The sequence below is a fragment of the Aspergillus candidus genome (genome assembly GCF_002847045.1).
Source record: "Aspergillus candidus strain CBS 102.13 unplaced genomic scaffold BDW47scaffold_60, whole genome shotgun sequence".
In the NCBI taxonomy this organism is placed as follows: domain Eukaryota; kingdom Fungi; phylum Ascomycota; class Eurotiomycetes; order Eurotiales; family Aspergillaceae; genus Aspergillus; species Aspergillus candidus.
Window position 1 is genome coordinate 1 of NW_020194065.1, and position 24,557 is coordinate 24,557.

At 46.9% G+C, this 24,557-nt stretch overlaps 9 protein-coding genes across 9 annotated transcripts; 5 read left to right on the plus strand and 4 right to left on the minus strand.

The window, feature by feature from the left end:
- Positions 1-587: 587 nt before the first annotated feature.
- BDW47DRAFT_111865 (HNH endonuclease signature motif containing protein) lies at positions 588-1,969 on the minus strand. The gene is made up of 3 exons (XM_024814037.1): positions 1,577-1,969; positions 1,175-1,524; positions 588-1,124 (listed from the first exon to the last, which is right to left on the minus strand). The coding sequence occupies exons 1-3, from the start codon at positions 1,812-1,814 to the stop codon at positions 822-824; spliced, it is 891 nt and encodes a 296-aa protein (XP_024668574.1). The 5' UTR covers positions 1,815-1,969; the 3' UTR covers positions 588-821.
- A 178-nt stretch (positions 1,970-2,147) lies between these two features.
- On the plus strand, positions 2,148-3,786 carry BDW47DRAFT_111866 (porphobilinogen synthase HEM2). Its single transcript, XM_024814038.1, has 2 exons — positions 2,148-2,487; positions 2,561-3,786. The coding sequence occupies exons 1-2, from the start codon at positions 2,269-2,271 to the stop codon at positions 3,464-3,466; spliced, it is 1,125 nt and encodes a 374-aa protein (XP_024668575.1). The 5' UTR covers positions 2,148-2,268; the 3' UTR covers positions 3,467-3,786.
- A 25-nt stretch (positions 3,787-3,811) lies between these two features.
- Positions 3,812-6,584, minus strand: BDW47DRAFT_75753 (putative Zn(II)2Cys6 transcription factor). The gene is made up of 2 exons (XM_024819778.1): positions 5,275-6,584; positions 3,812-5,182 (listed from the first exon to the last, which is right to left on the minus strand). Exons 1-2 carry the CDS (start codon positions 6,125-6,127, stop codon positions 3,966-3,968), a joined length of 2,070 nt encoding a protein of 689 aa, XP_024668576.1. The 5' UTR covers positions 6,128-6,584; the 3' UTR covers positions 3,812-3,965.
- A 2,453-nt stretch (positions 6,585-9,037) lies between these two features.
- Positions 9,038-13,848, plus strand: BDW47DRAFT_111870 (exportin CRM1). Its single transcript, XM_024814040.1, has 11 exons — positions 9,038-9,472; positions 9,567-9,596; positions 9,670-9,742; positions 9,795-9,866; positions 9,951-10,663; positions 10,731-11,502; positions 11,555-12,025; positions 12,082-12,311; positions 12,403-12,781; positions 12,835-13,006; positions 13,066-13,848. The coding sequence occupies exons 1-11, from the start codon at positions 9,407-9,409 to the stop codon at positions 13,304-13,306; spliced, it is 3,219 nt and encodes a 1,072-aa protein (XP_024668577.1). The 5' UTR covers positions 9,038-9,406; the 3' UTR covers positions 13,307-13,848.
- A 189-nt stretch (positions 13,849-14,037) lies between these two features.
- Positions 14,038-15,025, plus strand: BDW47DRAFT_75803 (PPP1R11/YPI1 family protein). Its single transcript, XM_024819780.1, has 2 exons — positions 14,038-14,402; positions 14,513-15,025. Exons 1-2 carry the CDS (start codon positions 14,171-14,173, stop codon positions 14,785-14,787), a joined length of 507 nt encoding a protein of 168 aa, XP_024668578.1. The 5' UTR covers positions 14,038-14,170; the 3' UTR covers positions 14,788-15,025.
- A 1-nt stretch (position 15,026) lies between these two features.
- BDW47DRAFT_75795 (shugoshin family protein) lies at positions 15,027-17,427 on the minus strand. Its single transcript, XM_024819779.1, has 4 exons — positions 17,268-17,427; positions 16,682-17,117; positions 16,115-16,623; positions 15,027-16,063 (listed from the first exon to the last, which is right to left on the minus strand). The coding sequence occupies exons 1-4, from the start codon at positions 17,314-17,316 to the stop codon at positions 15,126-15,128; spliced, it is 1,932 nt and encodes a 643-aa protein (XP_024668579.1). The 5' UTR covers positions 17,317-17,427; the 3' UTR covers positions 15,027-15,125.
- A 127-nt stretch (positions 17,428-17,554) lies between these two features.
- Positions 17,555-18,929, plus strand: BDW47DRAFT_111875 (DASH complex subunit DAD2). The gene is made up of 3 exons (XM_024814041.1): positions 17,555-18,031; positions 18,116-18,175; positions 18,250-18,929. Exons 1-3 carry the CDS (start codon positions 17,788-17,790, stop codon positions 18,384-18,386), a joined length of 441 nt encoding a protein of 146 aa, XP_024668580.1. The 5' UTR covers positions 17,555-17,787; the 3' UTR covers positions 18,387-18,929.
- A 1,103-nt stretch (positions 18,930-20,032) lies between these two features.
- On the plus strand, positions 20,033-20,437 carry BDW47DRAFT_120211 (uncharacterized protein; the record flags this gene model as incomplete). The annotated part of the gene is made up of 1 exon (XM_024815459.1): positions 20,033-20,437. One exon carries the CDS (start codon positions 20,033-20,035, stop codon positions 20,435-20,437), a length of 405 nt encoding a protein of 134 aa, XP_024668581.1.
- Positions 20,438-20,872: 435 nt separating this feature from the next.
- On the minus strand, positions 20,873-23,280 carry BDW47DRAFT_111886 (cytochrome P450). The gene is made up of 4 exons (XM_024814042.1): positions 22,574-23,280; positions 21,757-22,514; positions 21,581-21,699; positions 20,873-21,484 (listed from the first exon to the last, which is right to left on the minus strand). The coding sequence occupies exons 1-4, from the start codon at positions 22,940-22,942 to the stop codon at positions 21,180-21,182; spliced, it is 1,551 nt and encodes a 516-aa protein (XP_024668582.1). The 5' UTR covers positions 22,943-23,280; the 3' UTR covers positions 20,873-21,179.
- Between the last annotated feature and the right edge of the window lie 1,277 nt (positions 23,281-24,557).

The following is a 24,557-nucleotide window of genomic DNA, read 5'->3' on the forward strand; positions in this document are numbered from 1 at the left end:
TATTATATTATTTATTATTATATTAATAAGAAAGACTTTAGAATTTTTGAATAAAACTTAAATTTTTTAATAACTTATTTTCTAATATTAATTAATATTTTTAAAATATAAATTAAATCAAATAGTTAAAAATAATATTTTACTCTAAAATTATTTTATTAAAAAATAATTAGATTTAAATTTAGTTTTAAACTAATTTATTAAGAGATAGATTAGTTTGAAACTAGTTTATTAAGCTAAATAGATTAATTTAAAAATATAGAAACTAATCTACTAAGAGATAGATTAATTTAAAATTAGTTTATTAAATTAAATAGATTAGTTTAGAAATCTAGAAACTAATTTACCAAGAGATAGGTTAGTTTAAAACCAGTCTACTAAGCCTAATAGATTAGTCTGAAACTGATCCGCCCCAATCCAACACTAGTCTTATTTTGAGGTCTAGCAACAAGTATGCTTTGTTATCACATCAAGTAATTATCAATAATTTAAGACTAGTAAGTGCATTATTATGGTTTAATCAAGTCTATTATATTTTTGACTATAAAAATCCTTTGAAGTAAATATCATATAATAGTAAAAAAAAATCCTCAAACAGCTAAATTAATATTGATAACGAGTAGAAAAACAAATAATACATGTGGAAAGTCTGACTAAAATACACAGGAAGAGATAATTGAGAAGCTTGACGAACAGAAAGCGCACAGGAAGGACAGACACCACAACTCGAGAGGGAATCTGAAAGTCGCATCAGTTCAGAAAGCTCTTCAACAACCTCCGCCTACACCATGATAGATTCTAACCTCGTTACAAGGCTATAGCTAAGACAAGGCCTCCTGATTCTTAATCACATCCAGTCTGCGGTAGAGCTCCATTTCAAACCTCTCTTTGCCATAGGGTTCCTTGCGTAATGTTTCCATTAAGTCTGAACCAGGAGGAAAATCTGTCTCAAAAACTGGCTCCCCCGCACCTCGCATATTACCGAGTACGGCTTGCCGGAAGTGCCATCGTAGCACCTCATCGGCTACATGATCAGGATTATTCGGATCACGACAGACAAAGTCAAGGATTTTGCCATCTATGTTCGTGAAATCTGGTTGAAATGAGATAATCTTGTACCCATCCTTCTTGATGTTAGTATCTCTAGAGCGAACCTGGATATATGATTACTTGCATCGGGATTGATAGAAAATAGATACTGGTCGAAGAGTGAGTGAATGTGAGCGAACATCAGGAGCCCATTCTGAACAGAGTTCATGGTGGAGCTTCCATCAGTATTTGGCATGTTTGTGATCCAATGTGCAAAGCCATTTGCGCTCCAAATATTCCCATACTGAAGTGGGAATACATGTGCTGCTTGGTAGGCAGCCCATATGCCAGCCCCGGACAATGGGTTGGGCACTCCAGATATGACACATTTGCCGTCTCTTGCTCGGACACCGCGGGTGAAAGAACTTTCTCGACCAGAGATAGGATGACTGGCCAATCGCGGAATCCATAGTTCATCAGTTACACTTATTGATCCTAGAATGAGTATATTAGCTACGATACTAATTTCTGATGACTGAGGACTTACCACTACTGTGAATATCATAGTTACCATGACTTGCTGGATTGTCTGATGGCCCGACAATCCGACCAGAATCCCGGTGTATGAGAGTCCAGGGTTCCTCGACAATAAGAAGAACATTTCCAAGCATCCAAAGTATATTTTTTTCAGTCAGAGAGCCTGCCTGATAGAGGCCTCCCACCTGTTTTTTGGTTCTCCCGTCATAGAAATGTATGTTGCGATAGACCGATCGTTCTCTAGTCATTGCAAGTCACAATCGAAGTTCAGGTCCGAGGCAAGGTCAGGTTTTAAAATTGTAGACAACGATCAAGAAGATGCTGTGGACGAACTAAGCAGCCACCTGTGGATGAGGGACCCTCGAAAAAAAAAAAAGACATGGATGATCGAAGCGGGGAGACGATGACGATGACAATTATTGAGGATACAAGGAGACTACAAATCCCCGGATGGTTGGCAAAACCACACCGCCAGGTTTCACACTGCAATAGAAAGGCGGTCGCAACAGGCGGTCAGGAGGCAGGCTACCCATTATCCTTTCTCCCACAGATAGTGCAGTGGTGTATTTTTAACTTCGCTCAGCAGTTGGTGCTGTTGGAATTACCTCCTAATTGCTACTAGCTCGAACTACCTATTCACACAAGTGACAACTATTTCTGAGCAATTAATTGATTATATCGCACACATTCAAATATATAAACATGTCTTTTTCCAACCTGGTCTCTGATTTGGCTTTTAAGGATGTCCGGGATGATCAGAGCTCCCGGGTTTCCCACGTACAATCGCTAGCCACTGCTCGGTCGCATACAAGTACAGCTGCAACCAGTGTTAGTATATCCGGTGACATCTCGAGTCAACTTCATGCTGGATATAGTCATCCACTGAGCAGGTCATGGCAAGCGGAGCGGCAACTGACAAAGGTATCTATCCCACATATGGGCTCGGTTACATGTGTATTATCTGTGTCTACTTGTGCATCTAACTCGTGTATAGGAAATGCTTATCTATCCTCTATTTATCACTGATAATCCCGAAGAAGAGACACCGATACCTTCTCTCCCAAATCAATACCGCCGGGGTGTAAACCGCATAGTACCCTTTCTGAAGCCTCTTATCCACAAGGGGTTGCGGTCCGTGATCCTCTTTGGAGTACCCCTCGATCCTTCGGCGAAAGATGCGCTGGGGACTGCTGCGGATGATCCATCCGGACCAGTCATACAGACGATTCGGCTCCTTAGGTCGCGGTTCCCTCAGCTTTATATTGTCACCGACGTTTGTCTCTGCGAGTACACGTCACACGGTCATTGTGGAATCTTGAGGGACGACGGGACACTTGACAATGCCCAATCTGTTGACCGGATCTCCGACGTGTCACTGGCTTATGCTGCTGCTGGGGCGCATTGTGTTGCTCCCTCTGACATGAATGATGGCAGAGTCCGCGCCATAAAACTGAAGCTGATCGAGGCTGGAATGGCACACCGGGTCCTTCTGATGTCCTACAGCGCTAAATTTAGTGGCTGTTTGTACGGGCCTTTCCGTGATGCCGCCGGTTCGTGTCCCTCGTTCGGAGATCGCAGATGCTATCAGCTACCCCCCGGGGGCCGAGGACTGGCTAGACGCGCGATACAGCGAGATATCGCCGAGGGTGCTGATATAATCATGGTGAAACCTGCGAGCAGTTACTTGGATATCATCAGAGACGCAAAAGATCTCGCCACAGATCTTCCAGTCGCAGCCTACCAAGTCAGCGGGGAATACGCAATGATACACGCTGCTGCGAAAGCTGGCGTCTTTGATCTCAAAACAATGGCCTTTGAGAGCACAGAAGGGATTCTAAGAGCTGGTGCCGGGATTGTGGTGACCTATTTTGTGCCGGAGTTTCTTGACTGGCTCTCATAGTCATCTGTCTACATCGCGATAGCTTCCACACAACAAGCGGATTTTGTGCCAACTCATCCCACGTAAGGTATCGTTAGAATGTACCTTTGCATTTGTTGCCCCTTATCACTTTGTAGCCCGAGCAATTATGATTTGGAGCTGCCGTTTGGCATGTTATCACGGTTTCCAAACCATCCAACCTTGTCCCGCACCCTTTGGAAGCTCCATTCCGTGATAAGAGACTCGAAAATCTATCTAGACATTTTTTGTATTTGACGTTTTCGACACCCTTAATGTCTATTCTGGTCTTGATGTGGGAGACAGGATGAGGTGTAGAATTGGAACAATAATCTACATAAAAAGAGAGATAGGACCCTGAATTCCATATAGAAAGCACACCGTATCCCAGGTTGTCCGACGAAGAAACAAACTAGAGCCCATGGGGCAGACGATAACGATAGTAGGAAAAATGATATTTGCAAAAGTCAATCGTGAGATACATAAACAAGAGCAAGTTCTCTCACATATAACTCGGTTTGAGACCTTGGAAACCATATGCCACAATGTCGGATTTCACCACCTCTCCTGGGGCCACATAGGCGCCCCGCCGAAGACGAACACCGGGGTAGATTGTACAGCCGGCACCGACATAGCAATCTTCTTCTATTGCGACCGTGCGACCCTGATAGCGACTTTGAGAGCCTTTCCGTTCCTGCATGTTGGCATGGGCCATTGAGGTGAGTATGGTAACCCTAGGGCCAATCCACGTATGGGCACCGATGTTTATAGGGCAGTCATCGACAAAGAGACACTCCTCAGATATCATAGTATCCTCTCCGATATGGATATTGTACCCATAATGGCAACGGAAAGGGGCCTCAACAATGGCGCCTTGTCCAATGGATCCCGTGGAACGAGGGGTGACGCCTGAAGGTGAATTGACACCCCCATTCAAAAGCCCCAGTACTTCTCTTAACAAACGACCCTGTTCCTTGATACTGAGACCGGAGATGGGGTTGCAAGAGTTGTTGAAGCGCCATAAAGCTGCCTTGCAACGCTGCCTTTCTTCCACAAGGTGAATGTCAAAGGGTCTATATAGTTCACCCAGAGTCATCTTATCCTTTTCCGTTTCTTCGTTCGAAGACGTGCGTGTAGATAGCTGATGCTCAATGCTAAGAGCCATCCGCGCCTGGGCTTGGGGGCTACTGGTGTCCACAGCACCTGTATGAGCTGGCCGCTGATCGATACCTGGTTGGAAGAGTGGTACGCTTGGTTTTCCATGCGGTCCGTGAGAAAATTCTCGTATCGGGGGTACTATCTGGTAATCTGTTTTGGGATGCCCGTCTCGAGATAGTTCATGTATCGGCGGCACTTCCCTAAGCTCCGACTTTGCCAGATGATCCGATGGATAGCTAGAATGGGCTGTATTCGGCCAAGATCGCTTCGACCATGACCCGCAATTGGAACCAGCTCCCGTGGGACTTGAGTTGAACTGTGCACTTCCGGCACGTTCATTTTCATCTATAACGATTGGCTTCATTTTGGCCGTTTCAAGCTCGGCGAGAATTTGCTGGCGTTCATGTCCCGAACCTACATCATGTACATATTGACCAGTGATATCAGTGTAGCCTTCTTTTGATTGCAGAGGAACTGGAGCTTTTGCACTCGACGGCTTTTGCCACGTGCTTCGCGACGAGTAGCCTTCGCACAAAAAGCCCCCCCTAATACAGTTGTTGCCTGGTGTAAATTTGTCAGTCAACGAATAAGGTGTACATAGCCATCCGCTTGCGTTGGGGTGTTGATCAGCTGGTACGTTGGGATTTACTCACATGCGGGATGTTGCTCGTCGCATTTTTTTTTTCTTTTGCGGCAGGTCATGCATCCAGTTTTCGTTCTGTTGCTAAAAACACGCTTTCTCTTTGGGGCGACTTGAACGGTGCCAGGCGCCCGCTCTTGATGGAAGGCAGCCAACGGCGGTGACTGTTCACTCTCCGCGGACCCATCGACCGGGCGATCCATCGTTCCCCAGCTCTTTTGAGTTGCCTCATGACCTTGGGCCTCGCGCTGGAGTGCTTCTGCCAACTGGGCGTCAGAAGGATCTATTTGTTGCGCACGTTGCGCTTGGCTAATCAGTTGAGTGTCGTAATCCTGCCAAGGAGAATTTGCGTGTGCAGCTCGGGAGTCCTCACCCTCGTCCGGTCGTGTATGCAATGACGGAGAGGGATGTATCGCGTGCTTTACTTCATGATCATTGTGGGCTAAAGTAGGACCATTTGAACTGGGCGGCTGTGTGAGAGTATCCGGAGCATCCTCCGCTTGAGATGATGTGGTCTTGGCGCCTTTATTAAACAAGCGTGTTTCTGTATCAACTGACTCCGACCTTTTTCGCTTGCTTCTGTTTGTGACCATAGACCCATATTGCGACGGCGATCGGCGCGACTCATGATCTTCATAATCATTTCTGGCGGCCCCGTTTTCCAACATTTGTTCCTCCGACCGCGATGGGGTGTCATGTCTACTTCTCCCCGAGCTTTCTGATGAGTTTCGATGTTCTTCACTGTTCGGGGCAGGAGTGGCGGTAGCTGGTGGTACCGGAACGAGCGAATCTCTCCCGTTAACTGCCGTGAACCGGGAGGGACTATGCTCTGTCCTGATTTCCCTTTCAGGCTCGTGATCGTTCATTGTGGAGGAGAGATCGGGGAGGCCAACGATTGAATAATGATCCAACGAAATTTGGATAGCCCCAGCGAACGGAAACTCGGGATAGATTAGTTTGTCGATTTCGAGTCCACTGTCCCCAGAGCTGTTGTGCTATGGCGCTAGACAAGTGACCTTTCAGGGCAACGTTTGCAACCAATCGCCACAGGCTAGTTCCATTGAAAATATCAAGGCAAAGATAAGTTAGTTGACCCAGTACAATGTCCCTGAGGCAAAGACTAGAAAGAATGATTCGATTGCCGACACAGGGTGGGGGTTAGATGCCACTCGAGCCCATGGGCGTGATTATGAGAATAGCGTGGGCCTCACGGGCCAGGACAATTGAACCCAACGACCTTACTCCCCGATTGTAAGGCGACTTCAATTTATCCCACTAAGCGGCGTCGGTCATGTGTTTTGCCGTATGAACGAGGAAAGAGTGCAGATGATTTCAGGGGGGATGGTTGAAGAGTAAGACCTCTCCAGATTTTCGAGGAAGATGGACTCGGAAGCATCCGATGTACAACCTGGGGTCAAATTATTAGGACGGTACACGTAAATTGAAAGTCGGCAGGCATCTATAATTGAGCCACAAGTAGAATCCCACTTGACCAATGGTGGGTAGCGCTCAGAAATAAATGGGAAAGATTTATCAGTTCCAGCAATAGTTAACTATGCTGGAGGATGGCAGCTCCGGGGCCGAACCATGGGGTAACCATGGAACAGATTAGGAAGAAAATCCCGGGTGGTTTAAAAGAAAGACCACAGGAAAACCCCAGCGGTGAATCCTGCAAATGATAGATATCAACAGTACTCAAGGAGTGCGCGGGGGAGCAAGTAACTGCAGTGGAGATTGCAAAGTAATCCACTCTGTATAGAGTGTGTTGGAGAGGAGAAAGCTAGAAGTAACAAGAAGCATGCCAGTAAGGGACATTAATATGGCGTCTTCGCCCGCCTGGGACAAGAAAGCACGAAAATAGGCTCAAGAGCAACCTAATTGTAATTACCTTGCAAAAGGACCGACCCCTCAGTCCTTCAAAATTCCAACAAAACACTAATCCAAAACCAGGAAAACAAAAGTGCCTGGAACGCTCAATTATATCGTTATTATTATTTATTATTATTCTTCTCATCATCATCATCATTATTAATTTGTCAGTTTTTCCTCCTTTCTTTTTTTCTTTTTTTTGTTTTGTGTTTTTCTTCTTCTTCTTCTTTTTTGTCTCTTTCTTTTTCTTTTTCATTTTCATTTTTTTGCTTTCATTTTTTTTTTAATGAGAGATAATGAAAAAAAGAGGGGGGGAGGAAAGGGGATGTGCTAAACAGAGAAAAGTAGAGCGGGGAAGAGGAAAAGGATGTGGGTGGAACAGGCAGGTACAACTGAGGTTTTGACCAGGGGGGTTAAGACTCCAGAAGAGATGATAACTTTCTTGATAGGTCCTTGAACATCGGTTGGCACGACGCGGCTGCCAGCTGGCTGAATTGGCGCGCGATCGGCCATCGCCGCGTTGACACGGCTTGGTGACTGGTTGGTCCCTCTATCTAGCGTCTCCGAGACATGGAGACTTGCTGGCACTAGCATAACATCAAGCTGGAGGTGTGGCGCGCTCAGGCGACACGCCACTCTTGGAAAGGAGGGTCAGCACTCAGCAGAGTGACGCCCTTGGTTCAGGTCTTTCTCACAGCTGTTTGCTCCACCCGTGAGGGAAGCGCGACGCTGTAGGAGATGATTGGTGAGTTGGACACGGCTTGATTCTGAGGTGGACCTGTGACAACCACCTGCCGAGTTGGACCGATACATTATTTGCTATTGGCGCTAGATTGGACGCCCAGGCGCGGTTGCGAATGGTTGGTGGTAAATAATAACCTGTAACCCTGGTACGGGCGGACCTGCTGGGATCGTGCACCCGTATTGTTATACGTTATAGGGAGCCTAAGTCGTGGTAAGGAAAATTATGTTGATTTGGGACTTTTTGCAGATTAGCAGAAGGTATAATGGATCGACCCGAGGCACACTCGTGGTCAGTCAGGACAGAGGTACGGAGTACCTTGCGTGTTTGTTTTTACACCTCTAGTCACCATCTGGTGCTCTTAGTGAGTATTCGCCCTGCTAATATTGTAACATTATATATTAACCCCACACAGACGTGTTCATGCCACAGCTTATGATTTCCTGATGCTGTCTGCCAAGGGACATAATACCACTATTTCTCATTGGACCCTTGGGTTTGACAATAGTTAATCACCTAGTGGGTTGTATAACCGCCATTGTTACCCAACTTGAATTTGGGATGCTAATTTCCATGCTCCCAATATCAAAGGAATCCAGCTTTCCAATTAAATTCAGTATATGCCTACTTACAAGGTAGCATGTAATTAATTGTTGTGCTAACATATCAGGCGTCTGCCTGGTGCTACGGGATATTCATCTCTCGAGTCCACCATGCATCTCATGGGTTTGTGTCGGTTTGGAGCATCAGGCCGTGCTAGACAGGGAAATCCTGTTGATTATCCCAGGATTGAAAGTAGATCGTTTTATCCCGGTATTCATCCATATGAATAACATGGATTCGAAGCAAAAAAGATGAGTTGATCCACACAAAGAGTCTCCTGGCATGGCCATAAGATTAGTACATAGCAATACTACGCTGGGATATTGGGTACTATTTGGACTGCTAAGGTGATATGCCAGCAGCTGCCCAGTACATTAAAATCTTATCCTTTACTCCCCACCTTGATACCCTGTGTGTGCTATTCAGATTAGTTATAAGTAAGTCATTAGAGAATTGATGACTAATATGGTACATAGTGAGGTACATAGTAGTGCACTAGTTGACTGTCCACGGCAGTATTCTGACCCAGTGGACTTTTCAACACTTCAATTACTCTTCTCACCGCCAGTAGCAGACCTCTGTTCATACTGTGGTTCCTGAGAATACTACCCATGTCCTAAACTAAACATCCACTTACTAAGTTACAACAGCCCGCCGCACAGTACCATCTGGAAACCTGGAATACAGTCAAGTCGTACCTACTGGGCTCTGGGAAGCTTACCTCTACCTAACATTGGCGAGCCCCTCCAGCAGAATCCCCTACCCCACCAACCATTTCACTTTCTTCCCGTGCGCCTCGGACTCTGGGGGATATCATTCAACAGTAAAATATCCTCGAGTACTCGATCATTCCATTGCCATAGTTCATCTTGGGTTCTTTCATTGTACGCCAAGCTGAGGCCCAAAACCCATCGCCAGCCCGTGGAGCGGAATGTCTGTTTCCATACAGGAGCTGGACAATACTGTCCGCGCCTTTTACGAAGGAAAAGGTGACCTGGTGAGTCTCGAAGCCCAATAAGATTGGTTTACCCTAATCCTTAATGGCCCTCGATCTTGTATATAATGGATTGCTAATTCTACCGGAACATCAGCAAAAGCAAGCACAACAGACTCTGACGGAGGTGAGCTTATTGCAATCAGTGACATATGACCGCTTTTCGAACGCGATGCACCTAACTTTTGTCCAATAAACAGTTCAAACAGAACCCAGATGCTTGGTTGATTGTAGGAAATATTCTCCAAGAATCGACCTATCCGCAGACCAAATGTGCGATACCCGTTCCCACGCGATTCACTCAACATATTCTGATGGTGTGCAGATCTCGCCCTTCAAGTCCTCGACGATGTGATCATGACGCGATGGAAAGTCTTGCCGAGGGAGCAGTGCCTAGGTAACTTCTTCTTGATCTTCGGCCCCTCGCCATCCGCATCTTTCGTCGTACCTTTGATCTGACGCTTGTTATCGGTTCATGCAGGTATCCGAAATTTCATCGTCAATTTCATCATTGAGAGCTCCCGATCGGAAGAGAAGCTACGAGGCGAGCGGGCCTTTCTAAACAAACTCAATCTGGTTCTTGTTTCTATCCTGAAACAGGAATGGCCGCACAACTGGGAGACGTTCATCAACGAGATCATTTCGTCTTGCCACACCAGTCTTTCGATCTGTGAGAACAATATGGCTATTCTCCGTCTTCTATCCGAAGAAGTATTCGATTTCTCTCAGGACCAAATGACCTCGGTCAAAGCCAGGAGTCTGAAGACTTCCATGACACAAGAATTCTCTTCAATCTTTCAGTTGTGCTCTGAAGTGTTAAATACGGCAAACCAACCGACTCTAGTCAAGGCAACATTAGAAACGCTCCTCCGCTTCCTGAACTGGATCCCGTTGGGGTATATCTTTGAGACGCCTATCATCAACACCCTTCTGACGCGGTTTTTGGAAGTCCCCGAGTTTCGTAATGTGACACTCAAGTGCCTCACGGAAATCGGAGGGTTGCAAATTGGAGCTCCGTATAATTACGACGAGAAGCTTGTTCACATGTTCACAGAAACTCTGACTATCGTTTCGAAGACTATCCCACTCTCGATGGACCTGAAGCAGGTATTTGCGAAGAGCAACTCAAGGGATCAGGAATTCGTACTGAATCTCGCGCTTTTCCTCAGCTCTTTCTTTAGCGCCCACCTGAATGTAAGTCTCGACTTCCGTGGCAGAGACGACGTTGAAAATGTGGTCGCACTAGTTCTAACTCGAATAGCTCATCGAAAAATTACCGAATCGGGATTATTTGACACACGCGCACTTTTATCTTATCAGAATTAGTCAGATCGATGATAGGGAGGTTTTCAAGATCTGTCTGGAGTACTGGACGAGACTGGTGCAAGAGCTGTATGAAGAAATGCAGCAACTCCCGATTACTGACATAAATCCCTTGGTGAACATGGGCGTTAGTGGCCTGTCAAATGGAGGTGCGCCTCACCCCAGCACATTAGTCAACTATCCCCTTCGCAAACACAAATACGAAGAGGTCCTTTCGAGCCTGCGCACTGTGATGATCGAGAAAATGGTACGCCCAGAAGAAGTCTTGATTGTCGAGAATGATGAAGGCGAGATCGTTCGGGAGTTTGTCAAAGAAAGCGATACAATCCAGCTATATAAGACGATACGCGAATGCTTGGTTTACCTTACCCATCTCGATGTTGTGGACACGGAGAACATCATGATCGAGAAGCTAGCCAAGCAGGTTGACGGATCCGAATGGTCATGGGTTAACTGCAACACCCTTTGTTGGGCAATTGGATCGATCTCAGGTGCCATGAATGAAGAGACTGAAAAGCGTTTCCTCGTCACTGTCATCAAAGATCTGCTTGGTCTCACGGAGATGAAACGTGGGAAGGACAATAAAGCTGTTGTGGCGAGCAATATCATGTACATCGTCGGACAATATCCTCGGTTTTTGAAGGCCCATTGGAAGTTCTTGAAGACAGTGGTCAACAAATTGTTCGAATTCATGCACGAGACACATGAAGGTCGGTTTTGGATCATTTCAATGAGAATAAATATGTTGCTGACTTCCACTAGGTGTTCAGGATATGGCCTGCGACACGTTTATCAAGATTGCCAACAAATGCAGACGCCATTTTGTCGCACTCCAGCCGGGTGAGAACGAACCTTTCATCGAAGAAATTGTGCGCAATATGAGAAAAATCACTTGTGATCTTTCGCCTCAGCAAGTCCATACGTTTTACGAAGCGTGCGGATACATGATATCTGCTCAGGGCCAGAAGGGCCTCCAAGATCGGTTGATCGAGAATTTGATGTCATTACCGAACTCAGCCTGGGATGCCATCATTGCACAGGCGAACCAAGATCCCTCGATTCTACAAGATGGCGAAACGATCAAAATCATTGGCAATATCATGAAAACCAATGTCGCCGCCTGTTCGTCGATTGGCACTTATTTCTATTCTCAGCTTGGACGCATCTACCATGATATGTTGAACATGTTCCGGGCGTCCAGTCAGCTTATCAGCGACGCCGTCATGCACGATGGTAATACATTCATCCCCTTTTGACCTGTGTCGCAGATTCTAACGTGCCATTCTTAGGGGAAATTGCAACCAAGACCCCGAAAGTGAGGGGGTTGAGAACTATCAAGAAGGAAATTCTTAAGCTTATCGACATCTACGTGCAAAAGGCGGATGATCTGGAGATGGTCAACGCAAACATGGTACCGCCGCTTCTTGAAGCAGTCCTCGTGGATTATAACCGTAATGTCCCTGATGCACGAGAAGCGGAGGTGTTGAATGTGATGACTACCATCATTCACAAGTTACATGTAGGTTATCTATCCTGCTATGTGGTTCTTTCAGGGCTCTCAGGATGAGTGAATATTGCTTTTCCAGAACTTGCTGCTAACAGATCTACAGAACTTGATGGAAGACAAGGTTCCGCTGATCATGGAGAGTGTCTTCGAAAGCACTTTGGAGATGATCAACAAGGATTTCCATGAATACCCGGAACACCGCGTGCAATTCTTCAAGTTGCTCCAGGCTATCAACCTTTACTGCTTCCCGGCACTGCTCAAACTTGATGCCTCCCAATTCAAGTTTGTGATCGACTCTTGCATGTGGGCTAGTAAACACGACAACCGCGAAGTCGAAAACACCGGCCTCACAATGTGCCTCGAACTCATGAATAATATGGCCGAAACTGATGCCCAAACATCTAACATCTTCTTCCGTCAATTCTACATCCCCATATTACAGGATGTGTTCTTTGTGCTTACTGATAATGATCACAAAGCTGGTATGTACCAGTCATATATCACGTGAGCGCGAATGCTAATAGTCTTTCTATAGGTTTCAAATCTCAAGCAATGCTCCTGTCGCGAATGTTCTATTTTATCGAGTCCGGCAAAGTGCAAGATCCTATTTATGCCCCCGAGCAAGCCCCGCTGGGGACGTCCAACAAGGAGTTCCTGCAGGAATACGTTGCAAATCTTCTGCAGACTGCGTTCAAAAACCTACAAGAGTATTTATTTCTCATCCCACAAGTCTTATAGTTGGTCAGATATGCTAATGATGCTTCAGGGTTCAAATCAAGCAATTTGTCGTCGGACTGTTCAGCTTTAATGACGACTTTAATAAATTCAAAACTCATTTACGGGACTTCCTGATTTCGTTGAAGGAGTTTGCCGGCGACCACGCGGAGCTCTATGCGGAAGAGAGAGAGCAAGCCCTGCGTGACGCCAAAGCCGTGGAGCGTGACCGTGCAATGAGGGTCGGAGGTCTCTTGAAACCGTCTGAAATGGACCAAGAAGATGAGCTGTGACTAGAACAGGAACTGCGCAATGAACTTGCTCCGCCTCCTTCCGAAGAACCGCCGGGGCGTTTGAAAGCGTCCGGGCCGCAGAGTCAAGATCCTCTCGACGGCTGGTCCTTCTACAGCTTGTGAATTGAGAAAAGAAAAAAGAAAAAAATGATTCTTTCCCATCGCTCGCTCCATCTACGATGTATATTTGACAGCGGTGGCAGGCTAGCTTGTTTGCGTCTCCCACTTTGTTCTATTAGTATCTGGATCAGATAAGAATCCGTCTCTGGATCTTTCTGGATCTTTGAGGCAGCCAATGCGACCCAACTTGAGTTTTTTCATCAAGTTCATCACTGACCTATGGTTCCTTAAGCTCTTGATGGCGAAGATAGATGAACCCTGTGGCCTATATCATAACGGTGCTAGTGCTACAGTGCTCATGGTACATTACCACAGACGCCCTTCTTAGATGCTAGTCTTCGTACACTTTCCTGCCCTTGATGCCATGGTTTTTCAGTTTTAAAGGAGAATCAAAAAGCCTCAGATAGTTGCATGTATTATTCGATTGAGTTCACGTATTCGTTTATACAATTGCTTTCTCTGAACATTCGCAACACTTCGCCATGCATGCTTTGTTGTGGATCATTTGGAAAGGCGGGCGGTGAGGTTCCCGCGCCGTGGTCCCGCTTAGATAGGGACGGAGACGACGTAAGGAAGGTATAAGCCACATGAAATGCTCCGTACAACCTCTCCCATTCCTTCCTGCTTCCCCACACAGGGCCTTACCCGATTGCCACATTGTTCACTTCTACTTCGAACTAACTAATGAGGCTGATCTTCACCGATTGCCGGATAATCCTGGACGGGCTTCCATGCTAGAGCGCAATGTCTCATCACCGACAGTTACCGCAAAATGCGACTTCCGGATCTCAAACCGAGTCGTCTCATTCTCACGATCGGAATGGCTCTTCTACGCCCTCAAATTCTGGCATGTTAAGGTTGCGAGCAGAAAACGCGTCCAACGAGGTAGATGCAGAGAGCGGAAGTTCAGCCAGGCACATTCGGTGGAGTGAGGATGTTATCGATAATGAAGGAATGGGCAAGAAGAGCTCCAAAGGTATGTACATATATACGGCTGCGTCATCGATACTTGGTCAATCTCCATTTCTCTTGTTACCAGTCAAGTATAAGATAAGCTAATACGGGTGCAATTTTCCACAACCCCAGTCTGCTGCATTTACCATAAAGCTCGACCTGTTGGCGAAAGCAGCTCTGAATCGGATTCCTCCGACTCCAGCTCTTCTGAATCAGATAGTGATAGCGAAGTAGATAGTGCCCGGAAAAGCTCGAATGCTCAACGCAGCACAAACTCACAGGACGGTCCTTCGAATCAAATACGAAGGGAGCACGCCTGCTCTGCAGACCACCGCCACAAGCGGCCCAGCAAGCGGAGAAAACCGAGTCCCAACGCCTATGAGAAAATGCCCCGGACTTCTAAATAGCGATGAAGAAGACACTTTCCTTTCTCAAAGCACGGTATTGCTGAACGACTGATCATGAGATATTGTAATACGTCTGAAATGCGCCCCATACGTTCTTGCTGTACATTTTTGAAAGACGCCCACCAGTGCATCTCACCTTTGACCCTCCTTACTTTTAATTATCTAATGATATTAAACAAGTTTGGCTTGGACGAAAGTCCTGACAGTTGTGACAGGACTACTAAGAAATGAAATTCAGTATCTATATCATGCCTCTTTCAAGTTGAATCCACCGAACAATGCATAAGAAACAATAAATTCAACGCCTTGCCCGAGAAAGTGCTAAAGTACTCTAAACCTCATAATAACATGCTTCTCCTTCTAGCAGCAGCCCTTTGTCCGCGTTTCATTTGTCTCGTCTCTGCTGCTGTGGGTAAAGTGGACTGTGAATAGATGGTCTCGTCGTGAATCTGCTTGCCGTCTTCGAGCTCAACATATCTGCCCTCTAGGGTGCTGGTAGCATCCAGTGATGATGTATAGAAACCGGCCTGAATCCCCGAATCGGCGATCGGTGTGTCGCTTTCATCGACAGGGTCTTGTCGAGCTGATCTAGGGTTCGAGGAATGTCGTCGAAACTGCCTCCCCCCGTCTTGAAGTTCGAAGTTGGTCTCTGACAAAGTATTGCGTTTCCTCTGAGAAACCATGCTCGAAGGTTGGGCTTGCTGAAAAGAGCCGTCGTCTAAATGCTCAATTGCAAGGAGTTCACGGTCATTCTCCAAAGATTTTGAGTCGCGCGGTTTGCGCTTACTGTCACTGTCTTTTTTTGACGTTTCATCCTCGTCGCCCATGCTTGCTCGCGAAGCTATGGAATTGGAGGATCGTCTAGACTGATCACTGACCGCAGCTATCAGGCCCTTTGTCGGGCGCCGCATTTTGTCTCTCAAATTTGGTTCCGCGTAGCTTACTACTGCCCTTTGTCTTCTTGTCGGCCGTGCCGGAGCGTTCGATGCCATGTCCATTGATTTGTAACCAGACAATTCCAATGATATTGAAGGGGCTTGTAATAATGAGCTTGCGTCGTCTTGGACCACAGTGGGTTCGGTTTCGCAACGCTCATGTTCGTAAAGGATTTCAACATTCTTTGGCTGGTGGCCTTTGCTCTCTTTTGCGTATATGTCATTTGCAATCTGATTCTCGTCGCTCTTGGCATCCCCTTGAAGGGGGTTATTGTAACTCCGATTTGGAAATTCCGTGGCTCGACGTTTTTTCGGTGAGATGATATTTGAATTTGCGCTTTCTGTTGCGTGGTCAGTCAGTGCCCATTGACATAATTGCCGGTTTGACATACTTGGTTCAAGCATCTTCCTCTTTGGATGCCCCTGGCCTTTCTCTCCTAGTATCGATTGAGTTCGCTGTTTAGTTGGAGAAGACCTTGGCCGGGGTGATTGAAAGCTGTCGTCCGCAGGCTTCTGGGGACAGGCGGCTCTACTGAACTGGAAACCGTCGTCATCAGGCGAGCCTACTTCAGGCTCATCATTTTCCTCCATCATGAATTTGCGCTTGGACTTTGCATTGGCGACACATCCTTTCTGCCCTAAATTAGAAGCGGGGCCCAGGTTATGCGATGTCCCGACGGTGGTGATTGGCTTCTTCTTTTTTCTTCTTTCGAGAGTTGGAGGGAGAGGCTCTTCATCTTGCTCCTCTGTAACATCCAGACCTGCCACCTCTACAGGATCCCCTGGATGCTCTTGGCAGAGATCTTCGTGTTCCAAGTCAAGCTGAAGGGTGGAAGCCTCTAACTCTGGTGATTCTGGAGCATCAGAGTCGTTATTGACCATTTGCTGCAACTCCTCGGGACTAATCATCCTTGCGTTAGCACTCCAAATAAAGCATATGGACACGAAATGGAACTTACTCCAATGTCTGTCTCGGGTAGTACTTGTCCTCTAAGATGACAGGCAGTTTTCCTCCATCAATTATTGAATTCCTTTCGATATTCGAAGGTCCATCGGCTGACTTCGACGTCGCTGTTGGTTTCTCAAATGCCGTTTCATCTGAGAGATCACTGGATCGCTTGAACTTGCGCGGAAGGGCCCCCAAGTCGGAGACCAAACCGTTCAATTCCAGCAGTTTATTCTCCAACTTTGTTTTCACATCATTGACACCATCGTGGAGCAACCTTGCCGCATCAAGCCTCTCGATTTCCTGGTTGAGAGTGATGACCTTCTCTCGAAGCGATACATTCTCTGAAAGGAGGTGAGAAACCTCGGCTTCAAGACTGCGTATTCGGAGGGATTGGATTGAATTGACTCGGGCAATTTCACGGTTCTGTCGCACGAATCGTCGCTTCACTAGGAGGAGGAAGCGATACACGTCAATTCCTTGATTCTCTGGATTTCGATGAGGAAGTAAAGGGAGATATCTCAACATAGAGAGGGAGAAAAGGGGGAAAAGGAGGAGGGAGTCAAAGGGCAGCGACTAAGATCACCATATAAACTCACAGATTTCAAAAGACTCGGTCGCGACCGTTGATTCATTCAACCGAGCCATATCTCAACACCGACGCGAGTTTCGGTGTCGCGTCCCCTTCCTCTCTGTTCTTACTAGCAAGGAAATCGGCGACCTAATTTGGTTGAATGGGAGTCTCTTTATTTTGCGTGTTAGGGGTTTCTTAGCATAACTTGCATACTCGGCAATGCCCTGCACGGAGAGGATGTAAACAGAACCTTAGCTGGTTGTCAATAATGGCCTAGGTTGTTGACAATTATCTGTATTGGCTTTAGCGTGACACTAAGTCCGAATTAGGGGTAGCTTCGGGAGGGGTACTGCTGTCAGTATCTCCCAAGTACCAACCCATCTTTATCCATATTATCTTTATCTTCACACGCGATTGTTAACTATCAGGATAAGTGCAGCGTCACCGTCCTGCTTCTAGCCCAGAAGTGGGCCTACTGTACCGAGTTGAGCAGGAGAGATATATTCCCTCGGAGGGTAAACGATGAAAGATACAGATTTGATCTGATGGCTTATCCTTCGCGCCCTACCTCAATGTTTGCGCCGGGGACATCGGCAGCAGCATCCCTTCGCCAACCCAGCGGTCACCATAATATTTCTCAACAGCAGTCCACTGCGCTAGCTTCTCGTATTGCTGCCAAGCAGGCCGAATTGGACAACCTGAAACAACTACGAGACATGAGTGCCTCGCTCGCGGTGCAAATGCAAACCCTAGAAAGCAAGCTGGGCACATTAAAAGATGGCACGGAAGGTTTGTTGATTGACCATGAACTGCTTGTCGCATTCCCTAGACAGACGGAGAATAAAGTGCCACTAACTTTCGCCGCTTTTATAGCCGTCGCGTGTGTGCTTGCAAATTGGGACAATGTTTTACGGGCAATCGGGATGGCTTCCAGTAAGTTTCAACTCTTGGTTGGCCTTGGCCTGCCTTGCTCTCGAATTTGCTGACTCTGTCTTCCCACCCTACAGCAAATGTTGCACATACGAAGGGGACAACGGGGCAGGCATCGGGGGCTGGGCCCAAAGATGGCACCTCCGACGGTCCGATGCCAGCCACGTTGGTCCGAATACCGGAAGCGCAACAGAACGCTTCAAACAAGCGATGAATAAGACGAATTTAATATCTGAATTTGTTCCCGTTTGGGTCGAGTCGTTTTGACTTTTTGGGATGGCTAGTACATATCACACCATCTATCGCGCAGTTAGACCACGTTGGAGAAGATGGCTGGATCGATTTACACTGGACTATGCGTCTATATGTCGGCTCATTTTTCCCATTAAAGGCGTTACCCTTGTTATATCCGACGATCATATCCAATCTGCAACACAATTTGTATCGAGATACTTGTCAGATGTGGGAGCCATACAGCCCACCTGTATTTATACTTCACTCGAGAAAGGCGTCTTAGAGGGTGAAAAGTTTCCACGAAGACGGCTCTCTTATCCGGCGCTTTATCTGGGTGCCGATCCGCTTTTTCAATTTATCTTTTGCACTGAGTGGGGCGGACGCAAAGTGGGCATATGGCGTGTGTAAACCACGTATTGCCATCATACAGGGGGAATACTATCTATCATTCTATTGGTGTGGATGGCTCGGGGAGAGATACCCAAATTGTGAGATGACCAGCGACAGGATAGGTCAGGCAACAAGCATCAAATAAACTTCGGAGTCCTGACACCCCTATTGTTCGCCTCCTGACTTTCAATATATAGAGGTCAATCACAAAGATTACATAACTAGACAAGCCCATTCTAGTGCAGTCATATGTATAAGTATATATACAACCCAGGACTGTTCAACACAAGAATTCTAATTATCGCGCCTTATTATTGGCCTCTGTTTGAACAGGTTCTATTCATATGTAGATCTCAAGGCTGAGTGTCATTGAGCCTGATCATCCCTTTCCCCAGCTTTGAACTGATCTATATGTCTACTGGTCAATATCGATAATCTCATCAACCCAAGTTGCTACCTCCCTAACCCAAGTAATGCAAATTGCATTATCGAGTTGCGTAACACCGTGGCAATTCATGGACAGGAGGCAAATATGCGCTGGAAGACAACAGGTATGCTGACGTATCCATCCCAAATAGAAAGGGAGGAAGAGAGAGAGCATGATGTGAGCGCCAAGTTAGGTTTCATCATGCATGATGCAGGCTGCCACTCTCAGAACCCCGCTGCCGTACTGTCCAACTACCAGGGGAGGTACTTGACCCAGGGCGCAAGAACCTGTCTCAGCCAGTAGGCGCCCATGTCGATGGAAATGATCACTAACTATTCCGTACTAGTACCATGTGTGCATGACTGGAACGCCAGGATGACCATGACCCCGCTGGAACCCTGCACTTCCCATAAAGTGGCAGGCAAAACAAAAGAAAAAAAAAAGCAGACTAGGCCAATGCGCTATTAATTGCATTCGAACAGTACTTAAGTCCTTTGGCAACCAAGACAACAACAACAAAAGTCCATCATCCTCACCACCGTCGATGGTCTATCACCGCAGTCTCCAAACCACCCCTTCGCCAATCGGCCCCAAAGAGATATTAACGCTCTGTGGTCCTCTGTAACTGTCCATGTTTTGAGTGCTACATGGTATGGGCTCCAAATGTATCAATTGGGACTGATCGTACCTGTGCTAGCTAGACCTTGCACTTGGTCCCGTACAGTCCCTTTTTGTTCGCAATGACTCGGCCGTTGGACCCCATCTTTCCTCTTCTTTTAACACAAAACCAGGTCAAATACCATGAGAAAATGACGACCCAATGGTCCCCTGACTTTTGCCTGGTCTGCGACCGACAAACCATGGGAGCTCCTTACTGCACCCAGTCATGCAGGCTGGCCGAGCTAGATATCACCATCCCTAAATCCGGGGAATCCTCTGGCCCAAAGACACACGGAGGCTCAACAGGCACAAGGGGGAATTCGACAGCGACGAGTCTGTCAAATGCACCCGATCAACATGGTAAGGTAATTTCCATAATACTATTTCACTTGAGAGCTCCAACTTGTATAAGACGCCTCTCGTCGTCATATCATCATCTCCTGTCCCTCGAACCCAACCCTTCGAAGGCACTGACAAAATCAGCTCCCTTTGAAAATGAATTACGCCACTATGCAGGATGCTTTGACCAACTTCGCCATTCTAGAAGGCCCTAGCGCTCCCAGATACCAGATCTTGGTTTCATGTCTATTACCCGCAATCCGAATGACTATCCGAGGTTGACTGGTTGGGGGGGGGAAAACACTGTTAATTTGATGCATTTCGAATGTGTTGCAAATCTATACCTCGCGCCGTATAGTTATAGTTACCACCTGTCGTGGTCTCTGTCTACCCGCCATATGACGTTTTGTCTTCATATATACGACTGTGGGTGTTTGTGATGACCATGTTTGCGAATGGCAGCATACTCAGAAAAGAGGCCAGTGGGCTGTCATGACTATGTGAGAAGGAAATTCAAACAGATGTAGTAAATATTTACAAGATATATGTCTGCCATGCTACTTGATATAGACGAATCTCAAAATATATACGTATCTTTTAACTTTTCGGTAAGCTAGTCACGGCACATGAATACTATTCTTCTGTTTGCTGGCGAACTGAAATCCCGTGAGGTCGTCCATCTAAATCCTCTGAAGAAGGACGACTTATCTATCATAGAATCGAACGTCATTTAGTCAACGTACTCCATAAACAAAAGGGCGTGAAGATCGTGATTCTTTCTACTCGAGACACCTGACGCTATCCGAGACCCTTTGATGGTAGATATCAGTTTGCATAACTAGAAATGGCTTCGCATTCAGATAACAAGATGTCAACAGCATGACTACCCATATATGCCAGCGCTATCAGAGTCTGAGCGACGCATTCCCCCAAGTCACCAAGATCCAGCGGCAAATATCAAGCCAAAGCCTTAGTGAGAGCCATTTCGTTCCTCGGAACAAACCGGACCTTGTATTTCTTTGGGATCGCCACCAAGCTGGTGGGATCTGAATTGCCCTCAATAGGGTGCCAGTCAGGCTGGTCGTGGGGTTCAATTTTGAAGCTGTTCAGAGTCCGCATAAAGACGAGGTATAGTTCACGATTAGCAAGGAGGGAGCCGGCACACATGCGGTAGCCCATTCCGTAAGTGAACATGGGTGCATCGGGCTGTTCGAACCATCTTTCTGGTCTGAATTCCTCGGGGTCGGTCCAGACTTCAGGGTCTAGGGTGAAAGAATATTAGTATCGGAGAGTTGCTGTGTTGCTGTGATTTCGAGGACTGGGGTTTTCGGAACAGCAAGGAATTGACTGCGACTCACCCATGTTACATGCCCAGGAATTCAGGAAGAAGACCGTTCCTTTCGGGATCAAAAGGCCGTTGTATGTGATGTCTCTGATAGATGTCCTAGGTAGCGCGAGACGAAGGACAGTATAGAACCTATATGCCAATGATTAACATTCTGGTGTCTTGAAAGGCCGCACTCGAGTAACTGACCTCAAACATTCTCTCACCAAGGCAGCGACGTAAGCACATTTTTGATCATCCCCCGAGTCGCACATCGGTTGGCCCGTACTGTACATTTCCTGAATAGCTTTAACTGCCTTGTCCTGGACATCTGGGCGCTGTGAGAGAAGACCGATGCTCCAAGCGACGAGTGTCGTGACTGTATCAAGGCCTCCTGAAAGCATAGTCAAGCTGATAGAGGTGAGCTCTTCTTTGTTGAGCTTCGCTTCCTTGTCAAGGATAACGTTCGCTTGAATGCAGGGCTTGTGGATGCCCTTTTCCATTCGGTCGTCCAGATCACGATTGAGGTCACCGAGGTATTTGTCACGGCGGTTTCTCATCACCTTTGCCTTCTTCGAATTGGTGCTAAACGGGTTCAAACGCAAGATAGGGACGTAGTCTTGCAGATTTCCCGTGGTGCTCCTGAATCTGCTGATCTCCTCCTCCACTTCGGTGATCTCGTCGAACAAGTCCTCTTCCTGAGAGGCGACCCGGACTCCCCAGTTCAGGGTCAGGGCTAGGCTCAGACTCAGACGTTGTATCATTGCCATGGGATCTACTGGCGTCTTGCCACTGTTTCCATACTTGAACAGTTCTGCAACGAATGCCTTGGACTCGACGTCCAGGTGCGAGACGTAGCTGTCAACGGAGGGCCGGTTAAGGGCCGACGCGGCGCCCTTTCTGCGTCTCTTCAACGAGTCGCTGTAAGGAGATGTGCCGATCGTGGTACCGGCCGTATTGGAGACGATCTGCGGTACGCTGTTAGAGGTATAAAGGGAAGCCAAGCCGCCTAGAAGAAGACACCGACCTTATGAAAAGTATAAAGCTCAGGCCGTGAGCTCAAAGCCTGCGCATTCTGACCAAACAGGACCTTCGCAGCGGCAGCAGAGTTCACGACAATAACGGGGATGTTTCCCAGCTGGATCTGATAGACGGGCCCGTATGTCTTGGACCATATGCGGTACTGTTCGGCGGCATTTTTGCGAATTTGAGCCAGATTGCCGATGAGAGGTAGGCCACGGGGACCTCCGAATCCGGGGACGCGGGCTGAGGCGCGAATGAACTCATTCCAGATGACATAGAGTATGGGAGTCAGGAGAGTAGCTACAGCGAGGGAGTGCAAAGGCGACTGAAGCAGCACCTGCTGTAGAGAGTATATAGCTGCGGAGATGGCCATCTTGTCTCTGCAGTGGTTCCTCTCGATTTAGAAAAGGCTCAGACGTTCACCACCAGGGTGATCAAGAATTCAAATGAAGGGCCATGCATGCCTTTGTATTGGTTAAAATACGCCGGTCCATGTGCCTTTGTTTTGTCCACACTCCGTCCTTTCTCCAGGCAGAGGAACATTTCCGTTCTGCGAGAGGTGCGAGTCGTGGTAATTTCACGAGGTCGGCGTCAACCCCACATTTAGATTACATCCTAGGGAGAGAAAAGCCGGGGTAAGGTCAGCCAGGAATCAGATTGGAGGAATACGCGGTCCATCATTTGGTGCAGCAAGGGTACGGAGATCGAGAGAGCAGCCGAGGAGATTCCGCGCCCGGAATATTTCCGCTTTCCGTTCAACACCTCCGCAAACCTAGGCAAGCTACCTAGGTACCTATATATTAGGTGGTCACTTGTTTAACTTGTTTATCTACGCTCAACGTAATGAGATGCCCCGATAGTCAATTGTCAATTGGTATATTGTATGAGATCTCGTGCACGCTTGGTACGGCCAGAATTGAAAGAGGCTGGTTATGCGCCCGGTAATGGCTCTAATGCCATGTACATAGGATGAGTTCATGTCTACCTCGTATCATGAATAGACAAATGGTCAGACATGGCTTGCTGCCTCAAGGCTTAAAGGTTTAGGGGACCGTTAGACAGAGGCGCCCGATCCCCGAATAAGCAACGGGTATTCAGAGTAAAATATATAAGATATATAAAATATATGACACAACAGTATAGTTACGATATACTATACTCTATATTCCTAGCGCCTTGACCAGATCAGGGTTCTTTATGTGGGGATACGATATAAACTGTGAAGTCATGTACCAGATAGTCTGCCATGACATTGGTGGAGGCCCTAAGGGTGATGACGATGGGAATTCCGGTGGCAAGAAATCTGCTGAGTCAAGGTTACAAGGACAAGGATGTACAAGTACGGGTACGTCACCTCCATTGTGATCTACGCCAGCAGGGCTATCAGGGTCCAAGATATACAAAACGTCGCGTCTCGGTGAATGGCATTATAAAATAGATACTCAAAGGGCCTGTATGCATTTGGAGATCAATGTTGACATGTTTCATCGAGTGGAATATATCCAGCAACAAAACCGGGTTCTATGGCCACATCATCGAATTCTCTGGCCCTGCGGGTGGTAAATTGGAGCGTTGACCCACTCCTGATCTGTGCCATGATATGAGTATGGCCGCGTAATTGTTATGAATGTTCCATGGATTTACCTTAATATATCATATAAAGGAATGAATAGATAAGGGTATATCAGGATTGGCTGAGAAGCTGTGTGACAAGTTATTGTTTTACATGAAGCTAAATGGATTGAATATTAATAGTATCATATCTACGTCCGAGCCATAATAATTCAAAGGAGCAAAAAGGGAGAAAGGGAGTAGGACGGAAAAAAAATAAAACAAAAAGAAAACCAAAAAACTCTTCGCATTCACATGAGTACTTTAGTGGAGGCGTCCTAAAAAAGAATGCATGGCAGGAAGTGGAACTCAGAGCTAAGACAGACCATACACATTCTCTAGAGGAGGAGATAGTCGGTCTCATCCAGGCCTGGACA

Coding starts and splice junctions, on each gene's coding strand:
- BDW47DRAFT_111865 (XM_024814037.1), bottom strand. CDS start 1,814: ATGACTAGAGAACGATCGGTCTATCGCAACATACATTTCTATGACGGG. Junction 1,525..1,576: donor CTATGATATTCACAGTAGTG/GTAAGTCCTCAG, acceptor TACTCATTCTAG/GATCAATAAGTGTAACTGAT. Junction 1,125..1,174: donor TATTTTCTATCAATCCCGAT/GCAAGTAATCAT, acceptor AACATCAAGAAG/GATGGGTACAAGATTATCTC.
- BDW47DRAFT_111866 (XM_024814038.1), top strand. CDS start 2,269: ATGTCTTTTTCCAACCTGGTCTCTGATTTGGCTTTTAAGGATGTCCGG. Junction 2,488..2,560: donor CGGAGCGGCAACTGACAAAG/GTATCTATCCCA, acceptor ACTCGTGTATAG/GAAATGCTTATCTATCCTCT.
- BDW47DRAFT_75753 (XM_024819778.1), bottom strand. CDS start 6,127: ATGAACGATCACGAGCCTGAAAGGGAAATCAGGACAGAGCATAGTCCC. Junction 5,183..5,274: donor CGACGAGCAACATCCCGCAT/GTGAGTAAATCC, acceptor AATTTACACCAG/GCAACAACTGTATTAGGGGG.
- BDW47DRAFT_111870 (XM_024814040.1), top strand. CDS start 9,407: ATGTCTGTTTCCATACAGGAGCTGGACAATACTGTCCGCGCCTTTTAC. Junction 11,503..11,554: donor CATGCACGAGACACATGAAG/GTCGGTTTTGGA, acceptor GACTTCCACTAG/GTGTTCAGGATATGGCCTGC. Junction 13,007..13,065: donor GCGTTCAAAAACCTACAAGA/GTATTTATTTCT, acceptor ATGATGCTTCAG/GGTTCAAATCAAGCAATTTG.
- BDW47DRAFT_75803 (XM_024819780.1), top strand. CDS start 14,171: ATGTCTCATCACCGACAGTTACCGCAAAATGCGACTTCCGGATCTCAA. Junction 14,403..14,512: donor GGGCAAGAAGAGCTCCAAAG/GTATGTACATAT, acceptor CCACAACCCCAG/TCTGCTGCATTTACCATAAA.
- BDW47DRAFT_75795 (XM_024819779.1), bottom strand. CDS start 17,316: ATGGCTCGGTTGAATGAATCAACGGTCGCGACCGAGTCTTTTGAAATC. Junction 17,118..17,267: donor GACCGAGTCTTTTGAAATCT/GTGAGTTTATAT, acceptor TCCTCCTCCTAG/TGAAGCGACGATTCGTGCGA. Junction 16,624..16,681: donor TACCCGAGACAGACATTGGA/GTAAGTTCCATT, acceptor AAGGATGATTAG/TCCCGAGGAGTTGCAGCAAA.
- BDW47DRAFT_111875 (XM_024814041.1), top strand. CDS start 17,788: ATGGCTTATCCTTCGCGCCCTACCTCAATGTTTGCGCCGGGGACATCG. Junction 18,032..18,115: donor ATTAAAAGATGGCACGGAAG/GTTTGTTGATTG, acceptor CCGCTTTTATAG/CCGTCGCGTGTGTGCTTGCA. Junction 18,176..18,249: donor GGCAATCGGGATGGCTTCCA/GTAAGTTTCAAC, acceptor CCCACCCTACAG/CAAATGTTGCACATACGAAG.
- BDW47DRAFT_111886 (XM_024814042.1), bottom strand. CDS start 22,942: ATGGCCATCTCCGCAGCTATATACTCTCTACAGCAGGTGCTGCTTCAG. Junction 22,515..22,573: donor AGCTTTATACTTTTCATAAG/GTCGGTGTCTTC, acceptor AGCGTACCGCAG/ATCGTCTCCAATACGGCCGG. Junction 21,700..21,756: donor TTGGTGAGAGAATGTTTGAG/GTCAGTTACTCG, acceptor ATTGGCATATAG/GTTCTATACTGTCCTTCGTC.